The sequence below is a fragment of the Labrus bergylta genome, chromosome 15, assembly GCF_963930695.1.
Source record: "Labrus bergylta chromosome 15, fLabBer1.1, whole genome shotgun sequence".
Taxonomy (NCBI): domain Eukaryota; kingdom Metazoa; phylum Chordata; class Actinopteri; order Labriformes; family Labridae; genus Labrus; species Labrus bergylta.
Window position 1 is genome coordinate 4,865,717 of NC_089209.1, and position 21,397 is coordinate 4,887,113.

At 43.6% G+C, this 21,397-nt stretch overlaps 1 protein-coding gene across 19 annotated transcripts in view; it reads right to left on the reverse strand.

Moving 5' to 3' along the window:
- Positions 1–21,397, reverse strand: part of afdna (afadin, adherens junction formation factor a) — a 110,722-nt gene that overhangs the window by 3,616 nt on the left and 85,709 nt on the right. For 7 of the 19 annotated variants that reach the window (XM_065963645.1, XM_065963643.1, XM_065963642.1 and 4 more), the window contains 14 exons: positions 21,127–21,192; positions 20,965–21,038; positions 18,414–18,532; positions 15,841–16,041; positions 15,603–15,694; positions 15,222–15,416; positions 14,566–14,716; positions 14,044–14,461; positions 13,654–13,907; positions 13,357–13,568; positions 12,877–13,056; positions 9,947–9,985; positions 7,379–7,513; positions 3,024–3,561 (listed from right to left, as the gene is read on the reverse strand). In XM_065963645.1, coding sequence (XP_065819717.1) covers positions 3,024–3,561; positions 7,379–7,513; positions 9,947–9,985; positions 12,877–13,056; positions 13,357–13,568; positions 13,654–13,907; positions 14,044–14,461; positions 14,566–14,716; positions 15,222–15,416; positions 15,603–15,694; positions 15,841–16,041; positions 18,414–18,532; positions 20,965–21,038; positions 21,127–21,192 — 2,674 coding nt within the window. The remainder of the gene's footprint in view (positions 1–3,023; positions 3,562–7,378; positions 7,514–9,946; positions 9,986–12,876; positions 13,057–13,356; positions 13,569–13,653; positions 13,908–14,043; positions 14,462–14,565; positions 14,717–15,221; positions 15,417–15,602; positions 15,695–15,840; positions 16,042–18,413; positions 18,533–20,964; positions 21,039–21,126; positions 21,193–21,397) is intronic. The other 12 variants (XM_065963654.1, XM_065963657.1, XM_065963655.1 and 9 more) reach the window with 6 other exon arrangements.

Here is a 21,397-nt window from a genome sequence, read left to right on the forward strand (position 1 = left end):
AGCCTCGTTCAAGGCTTAAAAAACATTCCTCCGAGGAGCCAAAAGAAATGGAAATTATACTTCTGGCAGTGCCGACTAAAATTCTTTATACATTCATCCACCGGCTTTTCAGGGATTCTTTAAGATTGTGAAAGTTTTTCTTTTGCTGTGGTTCCTTTTTTTAATGTCTTTCTGCACCAAAACATGGAGCTGGTTGAAAATCTGTCTCTTTGGATATCTACATTTGATTCCTCTTTGGAGAAGCCTTGGCACAGTCTTAAGGCAAGCTATCATCTGTATTGTTTTTCTAGCGGTTTCTTTCCGACTACAAAAATATCTGCTTTCAAAAAATAAAAACAGACTTGAGGGTTTGGAGCTGCCAGCTGATTTAAGCACACTCATTTTAAAACATTTGTAGATTCATTGGTCAGGGAAGCCAGAGACTCAGGTGCCTGTTCGGTCACCTGAACCTGCTGCAATGCCCTGTGGGAGTTGTAGTCAGGTTTAGTAAAGCTGCAGCGTTAGACAGCAGCACAGCGACAGACAAACAGGTAAAGGAGACACACACAGAGAGTTCAAACTAAAGCTCTCAGATTAAGAGACGGACACACAGAGACAGGCAGAGTGAGGAACACATAAAGGACGTAAAGGAAGCAGCCTGGTGGAAGCTACGCACAGGCAGTAAAAAGCAATAGACATCAAGCCGGTTACTGGGGGGGGGGGAGGAGGGGGGTGAGCTGCTGGCAGCCAGAGTGCAGTGTGGTGTGTTTAAGATGCATGTATGAGGTGAAACATGCAGATTTTGAATCCGTGAGGGTGGGGTGGGGTGGGGTGGGTGGGGCGTTAGTGGGATCTGATTTGAGTGAATGTGCGACACAGAGTTGTCCGTGAGGTCCTGGATGTTTTGTGTTCAGTTAGCAGCAGCAGGGATGGAGGAGGTTTTTTTTTTTTTTTTTTTTAAAGGTGCAAGATGTTTTTGGAAGTCACATGTAGAGACGACGTTCAGATTGTGCTGCGTTCAGGGCTCGCTTTGTCTGTGGACGTTCAAACAGCTGGGATTCAAAACACGGTCAACGATGGATGTCTGAGGGGCGGCTATCACCTAACTATCAACATCAACTAATGGGAGTTTGTGATCATGCTTTTTTTATGATGACCATCCTCTGTGATACTTTCAACATTTCATTTATCAGAAGTGGCTCAAGGTTTAAAATCTGACATATTGTCAAAATATATGAAACCACAGGACAGGTTTCTTTACCTGATGAAGGTCCAGTACTGAAACGCTGCCGATAAATTATTTTTGTTATCAAATTAGAGACAGTGTGCGGGAGTTTCCCTTTAACTTTTTGATGGACACATTGCTCTCCTACGCAACTGTCAATTTTTTCTATCTTTAAAAAAAGTAAGACATGAATTCTGAAAAAAGTCTTTCACATTAGCGGTATATTAACGTTTAGTTAACAAGGAAATGAAACTATTTGACAAATGATAGAAAAATCACCTTTTGTTACACACATTCATTTCATTTTATTTCTTACACCTTTCAATCTTTTATCAAACTATCATCTAACCCGTAATATAGTATAATGCTAACAACATGCTCACTTCATGCTAACACTCGGATTAGAATGAAGGAGGCAGTACGTGTTAACATGTGGTTTCGGACACAGACATTAAGCTCTTTTGAGGGTCCTGACGACTTCATTGGCTGTGGTGGGCAAACTTTTTGTTTTTTAGTCTAGCTACCATAAACATAAGTATCAAATAAACTCCAATATTTTTTTTTAGCTTTTTAAATAAAAACTGGACGAAAACAAAGTGATCGTGAAGTTAGACTGTTTTCTTTTTTTAACTCGTAACTTGACTTTCACAGAAGGTGTACTCCAGGCCGAGCTATGTCGGGATATTTTAGGGAGAGAAAAATTCCCGACAGCTGCCAACTGACTGCAGCTTGACCTCTTTACTGTCAGATATGTCGTTCCCAACAATGAGGCCCTGTTGAAGAGAAACTGTGATATATCTAGACTAAATATTTGACGAGGATAAAAAACCAAGAAAAACACGACTAAAATATCTGTTTGGATTAAGAGAGAGAGAGAGACCACCTCTAAAGATAAGGAGACTTATGACCCTGAACGAAAGCAGATGTGATGGATGTGTGACACTAGGGGGCGCTGCGAGGTGAGCTGAAGTTTGATCCAGCGTGAGGACGAGAAGATTTAAACATCCGACAGACAAAGCAGAAGCCCCTCCCTCATCTCTCTGCTGCTGTGTGCACTTAGTGTTCATGAAATGAGCTGGTTTCTGTTTGAGCGGATGGATTGATGGGCGTGTGAAGCCAATGGCGTGTCTCCTTTCCCTTTAAAGCCAACACCGCTAAGCAGAGCCACGGGGCAGGAAGAGGGAGGGGGGGGGGGGGGGGGGGGGGGGCAGGCACTCTCCTCCCCCTCCCCCCTCCCTCCCCTCCTCGTTTCGCCAAGCAGCAACAGACCAGACACATAGGAGACGGCGAGCGACAACACCAACAGTACTATGATTGGCTCTGATGGGTCTCAATCTGCGGCAAAAAAAAGTGGTGGCGTGATTATCGATTGCTTTTTTCTGTTTTCACGTGCTGATCGGAGGGGGGGGGGGTGTGTTTGTGATCGGAGGAAGAAGATGAGGAGGAGGAGGAGATCAATTTTTTTTTTACCGGGGACAGGAAGAGGTGTTCGAAACAAACATAAACAAAAATACAAAACAAATACAGTCTGATTGGCTCGAGGAGAGGGAGAATTTCAACATGTAAAATGACCAACATATAAAGAGGTGAACGGAGGGACGAGAAATTGTTTTTGGACAAACATGTAAAGAAGGAAAAAAAGGAGACGATGGAAATGAAGAGGCAGAACGCCGCTCTACTGAAAAACAAGGGGGGGGAAAAATCAACACGCTAAACTAAGAAAGTAGAAGAAGAGGAGATGAGTGAATGAGAGGGAGGTGTGGGCGCTGTAGGGGGCGCTGTGGCGAGCCTGCCTCCTCTCTCCTCTCTCTGCGTCTACCTTTATAGCCTCCGGGGGGCATGGAGCTGGGTTTCGCAGGAAGGGAGGGGCCTGTACTGTTGGAGTTGTTGAATGGCGGCTGGAACGAGCTAGACAGGAAGATGCCGTCTGAAAGAGGACGGGGCTTGCGCGCAGTGGGCGGCGGCCGAGGCCTGCCGTGATTGGGCGAGGCGTTGGCCGGGAGGTCGCCGTACGACTTCCGGGTGGCCGACAGCTTGAGCTGACCTGATTGGCTGCCGCCGCCGCCACTCTCTGCTTCGTCATCTTCGTCCTCATCACCCGCGTAGGAGACGAACTTGGCGGTGTAGAGCGTGTCGGGGGAGGTGACCTGCGTTTTGAGGTAGGAGGTGTTTCTCTGTGGGGGGGGCGGGGGGGTGTTAGTAGGGTTGTGGGGGGCGGGGGGTTGGTATTCCCGGGGCAGCGGGGGCCGATACAGACCGGCCGGGTCGTCGGGCGTCAGCAGCTTTCTCTCCGCCTCGTCGTGCTGCCGGCGCCGCTCTGCCTCCAGGCGAGAGTAGTAGTCCTCCTCCTGTCTCCTCTAGGGGAGGGACAACCTGTTAGTAAGCTCCACCCTCATTGGCTCTCACCTCAGCAATGGACACTCACGTGCTAATCAGCTACGGACAGATCTGGGGAACTAGCCTACAAACTCCACGACCCGGCTTCTACTAACCACAAAACCACATCAAGACTCTTCTCCTCTAACTAGACCTGATCTTCTAGAAACACCAGAGACAACGACCCAGACAAGCCCCGCCCTGAAAGTTCAAAAGCTTACTTAAATTGTGGTCGAACAAAAAAACTAAGAGAATTCTGCAATCTCCATCACGATTATTCAACATTTCAGAGGTGCATGAGGTTAACCTGCAGACATTATGACAGCCTTTAACTCGGATCAGAACTTAAAATTTCTTGGATGAAAAGAAGAACATCCAGGTGAGATCCGTTTGAGGAGAGCGGCAGATTTGTATTCATCATGTAGGCTGCAAACTTATTTATCTCATGGTTATAAACCCAATATGAACGGCTTTTTTCTGCCAGTAAACTTCAATAATCAGGAGTCAGAAGGATGCAGAAATGACTCTTTATATTTAAAAAATCTTGTGGAATGGGGCGTCTGCAGCATAGCGGGTCGTACGCACGGCCAATTTAAGGAGCCTATGGTCTTTCAAGCGGGCGGCCCGGGTACGAGCCCGACCTTTGACTCCTGTCCAGCATGTCGTTCCCCACTCTCTCTCACTCTAACCCACTGTCCTATCTCTAATTCTCAAATTAAGGCACACCCCAAAAAAGTAATCTAAGGAAACGTTCATGTTTTGATAAGCAAGATAAGCAAATTTAAAAACCGCTTGTTTTAAAAAAAAAATCTAATTCTGTTTGACCAACTTTTGATGGAATTGCAGGACAAGCTTATCCCTGTTGAGATTATGCAACACAGCCTCAAGCAACTCTGGAGGCAGCATCAACGTTTAGTAACTATGACGTTAAAGAAAAGGGCTTCCTGTCTGATCTGAACACTTCTTGAATTCCCCGCTTTCTTTTTACAACTACAGTCATGAACAGCTCAGTCTAACTGCTTTAACATCTCCACCAATCTGACAAGGCAGCGCATAGAAGAAGAACCTTTTCCCAACTGATCCAAAACGACCTAACAAATCTCCATCTTTGCAGTGTCCTCTGTCTTACAGTAAAGCAGCCGTGCTTCCTGGACCACCCTGTCGACCACCATCTCCCCCTTCCCTCAAACACTGTGTGCATTAAAAAGTGTGTAAAAAAAGTGTGTGTCCATATGTGCCTCAACTCTCCGTGTGTCCTCAGTTTACACTTTATGGTTTGTGGGTTTTTTTTTGGTTTTTTTTGATTCAAGCCCACCCTGATTTCACTCTGGCATCTACACGTCAGGGAGAGATCTGTGATGTTACATCTACTCTGCAGGAATGTGTGTTTAGATTTCTGGGTTTGGAGCTCGACCAGCTGCTCGCTCGGGAGTCACATGTCCTCTCTTTTTTTTTTTTTTAAGGTCCGTTTCATGTGTGGCAGGCTGAATGCTGCAGAGATTGTGTATGTCCTCAAAGAGGTAGTGGTCTTTTCCCGAGCTGCTTTTTGGTGGTGAAATCGTCCCAGTGGGAAAATCTGAAGAAACTGGGAGGAATTAGTGGGTGTGTTGGGTTTTGAATGAGTGGGTGGCTGGGTTTCTGAGTATGTACAGTATGGATGGCTGAGGGTGGGAATGAGGCAGGTGGGTGGGCGTTGATTTGTGTGTGTGTGTGTGTGTGTGTGTGTGCATGAACTGAGGATAAAAGCATGTGGGGTTTTTTTGGGGGAGGAAACTGGGAGGGTGGGCGGCATTCCCTAAACTAAAGCGATGCTGGATGGAGATGGCGACAAAAAAATCAAAAATATATAGGACATAAAAAAACCTCACAAAAACCATAACGTCTTCCCAGAAGAAGAAAAAAACTGAAAATAACTGAACTTCCTGACAAAACACCGATAACAACACGATGGGAGTCCCATGCTTGAGGTGGGTGGGAGCACAAAACATGACAACATCAACACATCACATTGGATGAGGGGGTGCACAGGATGAGGACATGCAATAGGACATCTTGACATTAAAACAGCATAAAATGAACAGTTATAAAAGTTAAATAAAAAATACAACTGCCGCAAAGACGTGGAAGTATGGCATCGTGTAGCATCACATCTTAAAGGCTTATCATTTCCTGCATTCCCTCTCTTCTCAACTTCTTATTTTCTACTTTTTCCAAGAAGAAATTAAATCAAATATCTTAAATCTACTCAAACATTTCCAACACGTTTCTTTCTCTGGAGGTTTTAAACAGCCGGTGGTGTGATCAGGTGTCGGCAGGTCACAGGACAAACACACCAGAATAATGGCGTCATGGTGGTGAAGTCAGTGGTCACGACAGAGTGATTAAAAAAAACACTGAAAATGTTTGACTTAACACACAAGACGGAGACGGATGGGGCAGACACCTGATCACACTTCTGCTTGTTTAAAACCTCCAACGGAACAATCAGAGTTTAATTTGAATTATTTTTAAAAATAAAATAGTATTGGACCATGTCGCCTCTCTGAATTACTGTAGTCCTCAAATTGATCTAAGCCTGTTTTAAAGGCAGGAGGAAGTTCATATGGAGCACTTTTAAATAGCGTCTTTACATATTTGCAACTCTCGATAAGATTCATTATTAAAATAAACGATTAAGGCTTTTAATTCTGCTTGAACAAAAATCTGTCTTTTAATTTTTGTTATGGCATTAAAAAAAAAGAGTGCAAAGCCGTCACCTATGAGGGCGGTAAAACGCTGCAAAGTTTTGGGTTGCAGAGTTAACCCTCTCCCTTCCAAAGTAAAAGTAATACATTTTATATTAGATCTAAATTAAATATAAGTGTTCCCTAGGTTAAGGTGACTGAAAGCTTACAAAAGTCAGTGTACATCCTGGACTTAGGCTGATAGGTTTGGTCTGATATTGGTTCTGTTTTGTGAGATGAAGAGCTTCACCTAATTATCCAAAACGGTCCTTTTAACAGATTCTACCCGACTGAATATTTTGTCTCACAAATACAATCAGTACATTTTTAGAAGGAATATTCAAACACTGTGTGAAATATAATGATCTCCTGTCTTAGTGAGATTCAAACTATTAAACTTTTGTTCCTCTGATTTAAACATGAAGCTACAGCCGGCAGAGAGCGAGCGGGGCGAGATTAGCACAATGAATAGAAACAGGGAGAGAGATAGCCTCGCTCTCAAAAGTAACAAAAAGCTGCTGACAATAAACCTGAGAGATCATAAACCCTCTTTTATTAAAACCACATTTTAGATTCTTTAATTTAGACAAAATCTAAATTTCAAGAGGACAAGCTGTGGTTTTCTGAGGGATAATATTCATGACTGCTACTTGAAATAAACACAAGTATAATCCTAAATATTAACATTTCTAATCCTGACTCAGTATTCTTGTTATTTTAACGTCTGCATTTATCTTTAACCCTTTAAGAGTTAATCTAATTGGTTTTATTTGATCTCACTTGTAGCCTGTAGCAGAGGTCTGTACTGAAGTGATCCATGATGTTATTATAGGGAGTTTTTGGAGCTCGTATGGAATAAAATTAAACACATGTAGAAGTGTATTTTGAAGATGTGGTAACTTAAGAGTGGTCTGACACAGACACATTTCTGCCCTGTTGTTTTCCTGTGATATGAATGGGCCGAGCTGTAAATGGCGACATTAGCATACTGAAATTAAAAATCTAAAACATCCTCGATTACTTAAACACATTTTCCTAAACGTCACTGATAAGAGTCACAGACAGACAAACCGACCTTCTCCTCGGCCTCTCGCTTGGCTCTCTCCTCCTCCCTCCACCTTCTCTCCTCCTCCTGCTTCACTCGCTCCTCCGCCTCCCGTTTACGAATCTCCTCCAGCTGCTGCTTACGCCGTCGCTCCTCGTCCTGCAACTGATCACGCAAACATGGCACACGGAGAGACAGGCACACATGCAAAAAACAAAGAAAACAATTAGAACAAACACCAATCACATCGGTCACACACACACACAGAGCTATGACATCACACCCACGATCAAATATCTCTGTTTAACTGCTGGAACACTAACACGTGTGTGTGTGTGTGTGTGTGTGTGTGTGTGTGTGTGTGTGTGTGTGTGTGTGTGTGTGTGTGTGTGTGTGTGTGTGTGTGGTAGGTCGGATTCCGCTCACAGGACTGCTCCAGAGGGGCGGAGCAGAGCGCACTTCAAGCTCACAGCACAGGCAGAAACAACACACACCGCTGGACATGCAGACGACCACAACGACATGCAACAGCAACCAGAGCACAGCAGGGGCAGAGGCCGCCCCTCTTTCAGCTACTTGAGGTCGATTTGAGTTTGTTTAAGTAGACATCCTGTAAAAGCCCCCCCCCCCCTCCTCTGAGCAGGAGGGGACAGGTGAATCAAGCGTACCTGAAGTAACTGTAAGCTGCTTCAACAATCACCACCCCAACACAAACCTGTGGAACATGACCACACACAGAGCAACGCACCCTTTCTCCGGGCTGGATGCTATTAAAGGGTGAGTTCAACAGATTGACAAAACAAACAGTTTTCACACTTACACCTGCAGAGGATCGACTTACTTTAAAAAAATATATATTATCTTAGGGTACATTTTAATATTAGGTTTGTATTTATATCAAACATGTTTTTCCCTCTAAATTAATTTAGTTTTTGCAACAAACAACTTTAGTCTGCTCACAAATATCAGGAGTACGCCTCAGGTTTTGAAAAGTTCCACCCGATATTTCGAGTCCAGCATCAGCAACTAACAGTTATACATTTTAAAACAATTTTAAAACAAAGCCATGAGAAGCTTCAGTTTTGATTGGAGCAAGAGGGACGTGCAGACAGTGGACCCTCTCTCTCTCTGAAGCTGATGTGATTCTGCTCTCTTGGTTTTGCTGCGTCTTACCTCTCCACAGGAGTCGAGAGGGAACTTCTTTTTTTTGGGGGGGGAGTTTTGTTATGTTGTACTCTCTCGTGCATGCAGCAATTTTATGAATAAATGAAAAATCAAATAAAAAACTGGTCGGTAATATACTTGGGCGGCCCCCCCAGGTATCGTCTGTGTGTGGGAAACACTGATGTTTTTTTAATATGTGCTCATTTTTTCCGTTGCCTCTAATTTTATAAACAGTTTGAATTAACAGATTTTGTTTGCATGTAGTAAATGTTTGTTTGTTTTTATTCTATTATGCGGTTTTCGCTGTATAACATATGTGATTAGTATTTAATTAAATAAATTGTACAGGTCAAATGTCGAGGTTGCTCTCTGATTGGCTGATTAAAACTGAGGCAGTCTCTCTGGTTGTGTATTTGCATGGACATGTTTTCTTGCCGCCTTTATACCTGATGAAGGTCGGTTAGTCCATTTGTCGGCATAAAGCGAGACATTATGCTGGACTCTCTCTTATTGTCTTTAAGAAGGTGAAGAAAGGAGATTTGTGAGACATGAGGGTTGGTAGTCTCATGAAGGATGTGAAGAGGTGTCACATAAAGAAACCTGCTGCACGCTGCTGCTGCGTTGTGGCTCAGGCAGGACGAGGAGTCAAGTGAGAAAACATGATTTTTTGTTTCAGTTCAACAGACCCTTTAAAAACACAGAACACAAAGAGGCTCAGCTGGTCACACACAGATGGAAGGAATGGATGGATTCATGGACACACACGACATCATGAGGCAGCATCAGAGGCTCACAGGAGTCTCATGCATGGACCCCGACCTGGACGCTTCCCCTGCGATGCAATCAGCCATGCAGGCACCCCCTCGATATTCACTCAAAACACCACTGCTCAACATAAACATACCCCCGTCACAGCTGTTGCTCTGTTAGCAGGTAAAAGTTTTTTATGATGCTTTTATGATTCAGAAACAGGGGTGGGAATCGCGACACGATCTCTACTTTTGGTCAAATAACTTCCGGTCATGTCACCCAGGTTAGTCAAATTGTTCGGGTTGAATTGTTTAGATCGTCAGGATGATGATAGCCGTGTTGATATCTGTCCCACCCCCCTTTCAGAAACATCATTATTTCATTGTTTGTTGGCAGCAGCTTCACTCGCTGCCCCCCTGCAGTAGTTTTGAGTGGACAAAGAGACGGACAGCTTCCCCCAGCCAAACAACACCAAGCATCCCAGGACGGCTGCTCCATGACCCCGCTGACCCTTCGCTCCACCTCCAACCCCCAAAATGAAACAACAACAGTAGTCCAAGATGGGTGGGGAGAGACAGAGAGGAAACACGGGCAGGTGTGCAGCCCAGACACACAAAAAAACAAAACAGGAAGTGATGTTAAGAGGCAGGGAGAGGAAACTGGTCATTAACAGGAAGAACATACCAAGTCTAGAACAGAGATAGCTGGGACAGCATTCTGCTGCTGAAGAAGAAGAAGAAGAAGAAGAGAGAGTGAGAGGAGGGGAGACAGGGAGGGAGGGAGGGAGGAAAAGGAAAAGGAAAATACCCAAATACTGGAAAAGAAGGTGTGGAGGATTCAATACAGAGTCAATAAAACTTAGTTAGCAGAAAGAGGAGAGGGAGGAAAAGAGAGGAGAAACTGAGGAGTAAAATATATAAAAGGAGGGAGAGGGAGTGACAAACAGTAAATTAAAAACAATGCTAAACTTTCTTTTTCTCTCCTGAGATTATAACTGGCTCTTTAAATTCTCCATAAAAACCAAATCAACAAAACCACTACCTCAAGAATAACTTCAGTGTAACTCCCTGTTTTCTATTTCTAGGAGAATGAAGATTTATTAATCCTTTAATCTAACTGAACAAAATCATCAGGATATAAATCTAAGGTTTGCAAAACATCTATTATGGTGCGCTTTTTTTTTTTTACCTCTGATCTCAGAGCTGTCACACCCGAGTGAGTCGGCAACAAGTCGAACAAGCAACATGGCCGCCTCCAGGAGTACCTTTGTTTGCGAGCTGACATCTGACCATAACAACAAACTACGTGATAGTTTGTGCGTAAAAAATAAACATGGCGTCATGTCAACAGACAGAACTTGCACGAGACTTTCAGTGTGATTGTTTTAAATACACAAAAAGAGGACTAAGCTGCTGATGAACTAAATAGTTAGAGCTTCAAAGTCACTGTTGATGCTCGTAGCAGCCATGTTGGAATTTAACTCGGACTACTGAAGATTCTCAGAGTCAGAATTTAGACTTCAGGGTTGCGTTCCTGATGATGCATACGACCCGTTACTTGTCATTTCCGACTTCCGAGATCAAACTGATCGCACCATTCATTATTTAAAATAACAAGTACCTTTGTTTTTTTTAATTTTGACACACCGCCCCAAGTACAGCAGCTATAGTCCTCTTTGCAGCAGCTGTGGGTTTGGCCCTTCCTGTCTCTCCTCTACAATAAAGGCAAAAATGCCTCCCCCCCCCCAAAAAAAATCTATCTTTTCAAGTTCCTTTCAAGAATGATTTAGTAAAATAATAAAGCTATGACAAAGGTCGAAACTCTATATTACTCTAACTCTAGAGCGAATAAACCTGACATTAAAATGATCTCGTTCGTCCTCTGATTTCTCATCGGTAAGTATTCTGTAAACTGAATTTCCTCTTGCAGCCAGAAAGAGTTTCATAACAGCAGAAAATGAAATACAAGAGATCAGTTTAAAATGTCTTCATTACAGAAATAAAGAGAGAGAAACCAAACAAACCAATCGACATGAAGAGGTTAATAATCACACACTCAGCCACACCCTCACAGACTCAACACCATCCAGGACCGCCACCATTGAAGCCGACCACACATCCAACACCCAGCTGCTTCCTTCTGCAGCTGCATCCACACCACATCCAGTTATTGTTTTACACATTCACCACAGCCTGTCACACTGAACTCAGCGCGCAGAAGAACGCTGCAATTCAAACCTAAGGACCAATTTTCAGGAATCCAGAGAGATTCGTCTGGAACACTTTGGAGACTTCACAGAAATGTTAGCGCCAGAACTGTGGTTTAGAGCGGTATTAACTCGAGTCAAGACCACAAAAGTATCAGACGCTTTCTTTATTTTTGACAATACAGGCCGACTCTACCCTCCGCTTTGTCTCACAGGTGACCTAAAAAGTTTATTCACACTTAAAAGTTTAGTTTTTAGGGGGGATATATTCACAGTAAAAAGGCACAGACTAACAACGATCTCTTTGGTTGCATTTGTTTTGTGTCTCACATCAGGGAATGCATTTAAGACACTCACTCATGCTCCTCAGAGGACCGGGGTTATGCAGGTAACCTAAAGTTATCTACATTTTATGAGCTAGGCTATTTGTGACCTAAAGCTGTAGGATCTTTTTTGTTTATTTTAGAGGTTAAACTTGAAGTCTTTCTATTTGGATCTTTCAGAGGAAAAGTATGAATAACTTCAGTTTACCTCTTCTGCATCAGTGTTGACATTAAAACAGATCAGGAGTATTTATCACTGTCAAATAAAAACTGTGCACCAGACAGAAAGTGAAGCGGATTATTTGCAAAGAGCTAACAAGACTTTTGTTTTTAGTTTGGAGAACTTTAAAAGTCACCTGCAGAATCTTAATTTTGAAGATAGTCTCAGTTACGAGCACATCCGTTTCTGAGTGTTTGCATCTCTCATAAATGCAGTTATAATCAGATTCTACCTTTGCATTATGCAGATTAATTAAAGGGAATAATCAAGTCATCAGTGACCGTTCAGGATGCAGAGAATCCCGCTGAAATGAGACCACCGACACTTCGTCCATGACTCATTCTTTGCTGTGCAAGGCGGCACATTTGCTGCATTTACATTATATGGAAAAATCTGTCAGATACATTTTCTGACAACAAACAAAATCTAACTTTCAGCTTGTTGTTGCATCCTATCACAGCAGAACAAACCTGCATGTTCAAACACACCTGTGGCCTTTATAGTCAGATGTATCCATATGATGTGAATGCAGCATCAATAGCATCCCCAGCCTGCCTGCCTGCCCCCCAAAACCCCTCCCCTCCATCCCTCCAGCCAATCAGATTTAAGCAGCTCAGCATGGCAAAGCGATGACAGAAGCATGTTGCAGATGCACATTGCAGGACATTCATAGTGGGAGCGCTGCCACGGAGGAATTCATTCCCCCCCCCCCCCCCCCCCCCACCAGCATCTCAGAGCCTACAACACGCCTTCTTGACAACAGATTTATTTATTTCAAAGCCGTCACTTGTTGCCATTAAAACCCGATAAAGAAGTCAGAATGTTTAATTTCCTTTCTAATCCCGTCACCACACCACATTCTCACCCTGGCTCTCTTCTCGGCCTCCAGCCTCTGCATGATCATCATGGTGTCCACGTCCTCCTCATCTTCGTCCTCCTCATCTTCGTCACTCTGCTTGGACTCCTGGAGTCGTTTCTGGAACTGCCACTCCAGCATCAGCTTCCTGAGGCGGTCGCTTTCCTCCGCTGTTCGCTCCGGCTTAGCCTGAAAACAACCAAAACAAAACATAGGTATGTTAAACTGAAGACACTTCTCAGACACTTCTTTTGGATGTCTGCATGTCATCAATCCACGCGGTGTTGACCCTCTTAGATTTAGGGTCTCTTAGACTTTTATGCAGTCAGACTTCTTTTTGCAACCAGTTAATCTGCCCCCTGCTGGCCTTTAAAAAAAATGTCTGTGTTTGCTTCACTTTTCCAACCAGCAGACAATTTCCACTTTCTTTATAAAGTCTGTGGTTAAAATCTTGAAAATCCGACTGTATGGAGTTTTAATGGTTCTTACCTGGAGGTCCTGGATCTCTTTGTCCAGCAGGTCGACGATGTGAAGCTGCTGCTGTTTCTCGGCCTTCTCTCGGGCGTCTCGCTTCCAGGGGTCGGGGGACAAACTGTCGCTGGACAGCTCCTCCTTACTGATGGTGATGTACTGCAGGTCCCGCCTCTCGATGGTGCGCGGCTGCTGCTGCGGTAACAGCTCCCTGATCACTGTGTCCATACCTTAGAGTAAATAAAATCATATGCATTATTTTAATACTGGAAAAGTTACAATTTTGACATTAAAGAGAAGGCGTTTAGAAGTTACCAGGAGGGTGGTTGGCACTGGCAGGCGGTGGGACAGCTGAGCGCGGCAGGCTGGCCAGCTTCTCAGGTCTGGGTGGGGGAGGCTGGGGCTGAGGTTGAGGGGGGATGTAGGGCTGGGGTGGGACCACGGAGGGCAGAGGGGGCTGGTGGTGAGGAGGGGGCATGGCTCCACCGTTGTTGTGAGGTTGGACGGGCATGACAGGGTTGGCCCGGATCTGGCCCAGCTTCCTCTCCTGCTCTCTCCTCTTCCTCTCCCTGGGAAATCATCAAGAAAAAAAGTCTATAACTCCTGAATAATCCTAAAAAACAGGAATGTTATGTTCTAACATCATATGTTTTGTATTTGTAGTTATTTTAAATGTAACAAAAAGCAACATTTTCCCAAACCCACCTCTCCTCCTCCAGCCGAGCTTTCTCCTTCTCATACCAGCGTTGCTGCTCCTCTCGTTTCTTGCGGTCAGCAGCCTGCTGGGCGGCTACTGCGTTGACTGCAGCAGGAGGCGGGGGGAGTGGCAGGTCGGGTTGGGGGTCGTAGGGGTCGAAGGGGTCAAAGGTTTCAGGGTAAGTGGCTGGTGGCGGTGGAGGAGGAGGGGGCAGGTCAGAGCGGGACGGCTGCTGGCCCGGATGCGGCTGCACTGCATGAGGGGCGTTGGGCGTCTTCCATCGGCCCGGCCCGGTCTTCTGGTTCTGAGTCTTGTTGGAGGAGGAGGACGAGGCGGAGAAGTTGAGGTGCTCCTGGCTGGACGTGGAGGACTCCAACGAGGAGGAGACCTGCGGCTGAGGCGCCCAGTGGTCAGGACCGCCCACACCTGTAGACACAAAGAGAGAAGCATTCATCACACTCACACATTCAAATCAGGTGCTACAGTCGTCCTCTCTCTGATTATCGTTTCCTGTTTTCTATTGTTTTTACCTGCTGGCAGGCCTCTCTGGTAGTCCATGTCTCTGTGTTGGTAGTCCATATCTCGGTGCTGGTACTCCTGCTGATAGTGCTGCTGCATGCGCTCGTCTGGCCTCATACCTCCTGGCGGTGGGTACAAGTCTTCCTGTGAGTGGTTAACCCGCTGCAAAAAAAACATCAAAAAGTAAAACATTTGAGAGAGAAGAAGGAACAGAAAGAGGAGGAAAAACAGGAGGATGACAGAGCAGAGTATTAAAGAAGTTTTGGACAGGTATAAAAGTTTGCTTTTTCAAAATATAAGCTTTTATTGTCATTGTATAAATCAACTTTATGGTGAAGGATGTTCCCGAGCAGAGCAGAATAACACAAATAGATAAAAATAGGATAATTACAGAAGATAAAACAATGTTACTAAATAAAAACAGGATTCAAAGGGTATAAAGGAGACAGACACACATAAAAACATAGGAATCAAATATTCCCTGACTTATCAAACTTCATTTTTATGTTTACGGCTGTGTTGTCCAGAGAAATATAACTAAAAATCAACCAAAGAAGTAAAAAAGAAAAAGACTACAACTGTGTTAAATATCCTGATTCCTCCCCTGACTACTTCAGAGAGGTAACTTGATGATTTACAGAAAGTTTGACGATGCTATTTTAACTACCTGCATGCTGTTGTGGATGTTGTCGACCACAGGGAGGCGTTCTCTGTCCTCCATGCCCTGCCAGTGCTGCGGAGGCCCCTGGCCGGGACCCACCACCCGATCTGTGCTCTTAGAGGCCGGGATGGTGAAGTACTCTCTGGGGTAGGTCTGGGTGGGGATGGGGTAGGCCTCCGGGCGGGGAGGGGAGGGCTCGTCCTGATAAATGAAAAACAGAAATTACTTCATGAAAAGAAAATATCAGGGGACACTAAAGGTAAACGAGAGGGGCAGTACATGAAAAATGATTCTCATGTCTGTGCTAAATACTGTCTGCTCGGCTGTCTCGCCTGCTGCCACATTCCTCATAAAGACGCCACTTTCATCGGTCTTTTGGTAACTCACGTCTGCACACAGGTTGCCGGTGGAGACAGAGGTGATCTTCGTGCCGGGTCCTCCGGGGTAAACAGCTTTGCTCGCAGGACTCTGACCCTGATCTGAAGACGGGACAGGAAAGTGAGATTTTAAATGCACTCACATGTTGTTGATGTTTACGGTGAAGAAAAAGCGTTCTCTCTAATAAAGATACGAGTACGAGATGACTTCTTGTTCATTAAGTATCTGAGTGAGCGGGAGGGCTTACTGGCTACGTTGGGGCTGGAGCGGTGGTCGGCTCGGTTCTTGAGGAGTCGGTCTTCTCCGCTCATCTTCTTTGGTTCGGGGTAAGAGTCCCAGCCGGCCTGCGGACTCTCCGGAGAGCCGTTCTGCACCGAGTTGTTGTACAACTCGAATCCCTCGCTCTTTGGTCGCAGCTTCCCGTTTTTGTCACGCCCTCTGTCTGACGCTGGAGAGAGAGAGAAAAGAGAGACGATGTCAGAAAAGGAAGGAAGGAGATACAATGGACGTTTCAGAATAAAGGAGAAGTACAACATGTCATTTATTCAAAGGTTCTTGCACTGGTTCTTTGGGGATATGACCTCGTTCTTCTTAGACTTCATGAATGCATTTTGTATTTGGCTATGCTGCAAAGACTTTGCAAATCATATTATTATTTAAGTATTAGTATTAAGTATTTTCTGTTGTTGAGGCTTCCATTAAATTTCCAATTCATGGGGTGCTGGTAGCCTTGTAGTTAGAGTGCACGCCTCATGTACTGTATGGAGGCTGTAGTCCTGTCTGAGTTCAAATCCGACCTGGGCTCCTTTCACACATTCACTCGTTCCCCACCCTCTTTCTCTCTCCCTGATTTCTGACTCAACAACCAGTTTGTCACATTATGATTTGGAAGCATTTTAGCTGGATATTTATGATTTCAAACACAACATGATTAAACCCTTTAATGGCTTAAATCAACAAATAATTTCACGCTTCTGAGGGAAACAAAATATACATCTGTTTCATCTTTCTTCTCACAGCAACTCTGCATCGAGAGGTGAGGGGATAAATACTTTTAAAAGCAACTGCGAGAGAAAAACTGTATTTTTAGAAGATGCTTCACAAATCTTTAGGCATTTAAAACGTTATTTTCTTTCCTAATATTCTCTGTCTGCCTCCTCCAACTCCTCAGTCTGTGAGAAACCACACTCCCATGTCCAGTTTCCCAGCATTAAGTTTTCTAGAAAAAAAAAAAAAAGCCCAGCGTCCTTCACTTCCAGAGCAGAGACAGAGGAATCTAACCACGACGTAAACACTCTGCGGTCGAGAGAATTTAGTAGAAACACCCCGTTAGCGTCATCCTGGACCACAGAGCGGCCCGGCCAGAAGACTTCCTTAATGAATCTAAGGTCACATTCCTTCAGACAAAGAGCAGCACTCAGCCAGACAGCCCAGTAAACTCTACACCATGCATGTGTGTGTGTGTGTGTGTGCGCATGTCTGGACACAAGCACACATATCAGGCCGTTGCCACAAACACTCATTATTTCCTTCAGTCTGTTCACCGGCTTTCAAACTGAAGACAACAAGAACACTGTCTGCTTCTCCGCTTTCATTCATGAAACACTAAATTACTGTCAGAAACGTACAAAAGTCCATTTATTACAGATATTGAAGAAAAACCCTGCAGCACGAGTCTGGTTCTGCTCGAGTCGAGTTTTCTGCCTCTTAAATGATGAATTGAAGCTTCAAAATAAAAGACTGATTGATTAACTTTTATGCATTGTTCTGTGCAATGTATCTGCTCTCCTGTCGTTGCTTTTTGTGCAGCTGCCAAATGAACAACACGTAAATTAGCCTCAAGCTAACTCTGGTGCTACTTCTCTCAGTGTGTGCTGTCCCTGCAACTATAAAGAGTGAAATAAAAATCACATTATTCGACGTTCAGCCCTCCTATTGAACTTCCTGTGTTGAATTTAATTGGACCTGCATCTCTCATTAGTTATTTTATTTCATTAAATTAAAAAATAAATGATGCACACAAAGCCAACAACAATGAGAGCGTACTCTCTGTGATGTCATGATTCATCTTTTTTAAACCAGTCAATGAAACGAGTGTAAGGATGAAGTAAAAAAACATACCCACTACTCCCCTCCTTTTTTCTTTTAAGCTTTATAAATTAACTCAAGGCCCGAGCTTTCAAAATAAAGTCAAAGAACACAGATAACAAGCTGAACAACTCAGAATGACACAAATGGCAGAATTTGATCAATTATTTTCTGCGCTTTAACGTTTCCAAAAACAGAGAAAATCATAGAGTCATCGAGAGCACAAGTGGATAAATCTGAATCAACTGTTTTGTCCAACCAGAAGTCCAAAAGTGAAGGCTTCAAATCATGATGAAAAAAGAGAAGATCAGCGAATCTACACGGTGCAGAAGCTGAAATGTTTGCAGCCGATCCATTGTTTCATGATTCATTTCTAAAGACAATACATTGCATAATTTGCACGTTCATAAAAGTGACAGAGTTAGTTCACTATCCAACTTAAAAATGCATTTCTCTGTCCAGATTTTTATATTAAAATCACTGATCTGATAAATCTACAACATATTTAAGTCTTTCAAATGACCACAGAGCACCATGCACATAAAAATACACAGAGAGCTTTAAGACCAACAAGAGAAAAAAATTAGTAATAATGAATCTTTTTTTTAAAAAGAATCACATTTAGTACATTTACTGTATTCTGTTTGTAAATTAATTCCACCTAATGTTCATTGACGAGCCTCGTTAGGGACTCAGGGTAACCCTCAGATATGCAAATTAACTGGTGCTCACCTCTCTGCATCAGGGGGCTGGGCTGGTTGAGGAGCGTGGCCAGGCCGTGGTAAATGGCTCCCTGCTTGGCGACCTCCAGAGTCACGACTGATCCCGTCCTCGTCATGAGCTCGGCCGCCCTGAAAACAGAGAGAGAGAGAGAGAGAGAGAGAGAGAGAGAGAGAGAGAGAGAGAGAGAGAGAGAGAGAGAGAGAGAGAGAGAGAGAGAGAGAGAGAGAGAGAGAGAGAGAGAGAGAGAGAGAGGAGAGAGAGGAGAGAGAGAGAGAGACTCAACGAGACTTCAAAGGATCTGACACAGTTCTGCTAATCTCGGTGGTGGAGGCATTAAATTAATATAATACACATTAATATTTAAAGTCTCCTGTTTCTCTGCACTGAGCTATTTAAAGCTCCATCTTTAAATCATCAGCATGTGGCACGAGTTCATCTAAAGGCCTCTATAAACTGTGATAGTACTCTGCTGATGCTGAACCAGATAAACACACAGAGCAGATTTTAGGAAACTTTCAGATTGGTAGTTTCAGATGAAAAAAAAAAAAGAATCCTGAAAATAAATTAATTAATGAAGCCTGATTAAGTCTGCCTCCTCTGTTCACTTCATTACAGATCTGCGTTTAATCGATTAAAGGAATGCATGCCACTGAATGTGTAGAAGATGTTTGGCGGAAGATGGAGGGTTGCTATGATACCAGAATTCAAACTTAAATTAAAGATTAAAAATCCAACAACATCAATGGATGTTTCAGTAACACAGCTCCCAGTATTTAGTCATTTCTTGTCAGCAAACTCCTGCACGCTGTCTAAAATGCAAAGAAACACTGGTGATGTTTTAGTACGTTAATGTGCCATTCTTTTGTATCAGGACCTAAAGACAATTTCAACTAAAATCTTAAAAAGTAGATCTGGAGGAAATGACCAACCCTGCCTTTAGATATGGAAAGTGAGAGCATTCCTGTCCTCCTTTTAGTCATGATGGGGAAACACCAGTTTATAGTTTCTCTCTCTCTGCATCCAAACATGAAGGTGGAATAAACTAGACGGCTTTTATTATTTACAACCAGAGGAGGCAGGATTATCTCTGTCACTGCCAGAGAATCAGTTCACTCTCATTTGGTTCAATCCTGCTGTGTCACACACACACACACACACACACACACACACACACGTTATTTTCTCTAACAGCCACATGTGCAGCGCTTTCACCAAATCCTATAAATAGCTGAAGGGCAGATCACACAAGGTAATGAGCCATGTGTGTGTTGGATTGGATGGAAACTCTGGGAATGCAAAGACAAAAGTTGATGTGGAGCAGAGAGCAGATTTTAAAGCAGATGTTTGAAATATATCACAGAATTTTGAGTTTATATGAAAACCTAAAGGGCTGCAAATCGAAGAAGGAGGAGGAGACGAGAATACGGCAGGAGGAGGATACCTAACTATCTGATAAGTTCTGAAAATGCTTGATTCTACTCTGCATGAGTTTAGCAGCGACATCAAGCCCGAGCATGCTGACAGAGAGGAATGAGTGGATTAATCTGAGCAGGGCGTTAGCCACCGAGCACCACTCTGCTGTTTCCAAAACACAAACACACCATCTCTTATTTTCCCCTGCTCCTGTTGTGTGTGTCAGACATGTTGGAAGTTTGTTTTTTTTTTTACGAGGGAAATTGAGATGCCGTTGCCTCAGTGAACCTCAAGATGTCTCAACCGGTGGTTATCTCATGTGACGTCACCGGGACATTTCGCTTTTCAAATGTTTCGCTTGAAATAGAATTTTAATTTGCGTTGCATCATCGTCAAAACATGGCGGTAAATGTGTCAATACCAACAGGCAGCCATGTTTACTCTCTGGTGCTGCTTAGTGAAGGATCAAGAGAAATCCTGAAGGTCTCACATGAAGGTCTCTTTGTATTTCAACATAAGATTTATTTTTAATCACACAGATGCGCAAGAAAATCCCGCTCCGCTTCAACTTCAACATCTACCAAAGAGTGAAAGGCTCCTGCAACACTTTGGTCTTCATCAGAAGGTCGCTCTAATCTGTTGATAATATCGACCTTCATACTACAAGTGTTGCTGGAGCTTTTTGATCTCTTTAATCCAACAGAGGACGCCGTGCTAAACCTGTTTGACCTTTAAAATACAAACATTAAAGAGAGATAGAAAGTCTGATTTCAGACATCACACAAAAACCTCTTGGAGTTCGATTACTGACTGCAGCAGACTATTTTAAATATAAAGTACAAGGCAAACATTAAGACCTTTTTTAAAAGGCTCTAAACCTTCTTTTTTTACATTAAATATTACATTTAGGCTGTGAAAGTGTAGATCAATCATTAAAAAGAATAGCTTTATAAATATTTTGATATTTAAGAATTGTTTTAAGTGATTTTTTCGAGCAGAAAAGTCAAACACTTTCTGTTTGCAGCTTTTGGAATCAGACAATTCTCTGCCTTTTTTTCAGAGTGCAATTCCACAACAGCACCCAAACGAAGCCTCGCTTTCATTGCACATCAAGACAGGAGAAAATCGAGTGAAAAACGTTCTTTACCTCTCTTGTGACAACCCGACCAGACTGCGACCGTCTACACTCAACAGCTGGTCACCAGCAGCCAAACGCCCGTCCTGTAAAAAAAATAAATAAACACACCACAGAATGAGTCACTGTGTTTTTCTGTTTTGGTCACATTTCCTGTGTGTACTGAATACTCACCACATCAGCTGCTCCGCCTTTGACAACAGACTTGATGTAGATGCCCAGTTTCTCCTGACCAGCACCCTGCAGAGACACGGACAGGTGAACAGACTGCAGATCTTTTTATTGAAGTCAGGTAGATCTGTTCAAATTTATATTTAGTGGTCTCAGCAAAGGAAAGTAAAACATCTGATCTGACACAGTGACCTTCTCAAGACGTGAATGGTTGACACAACAATCACATCCAGCAGTACAGACTGAATGTGTGGTCGAGAAGTGAGTGCAGCAC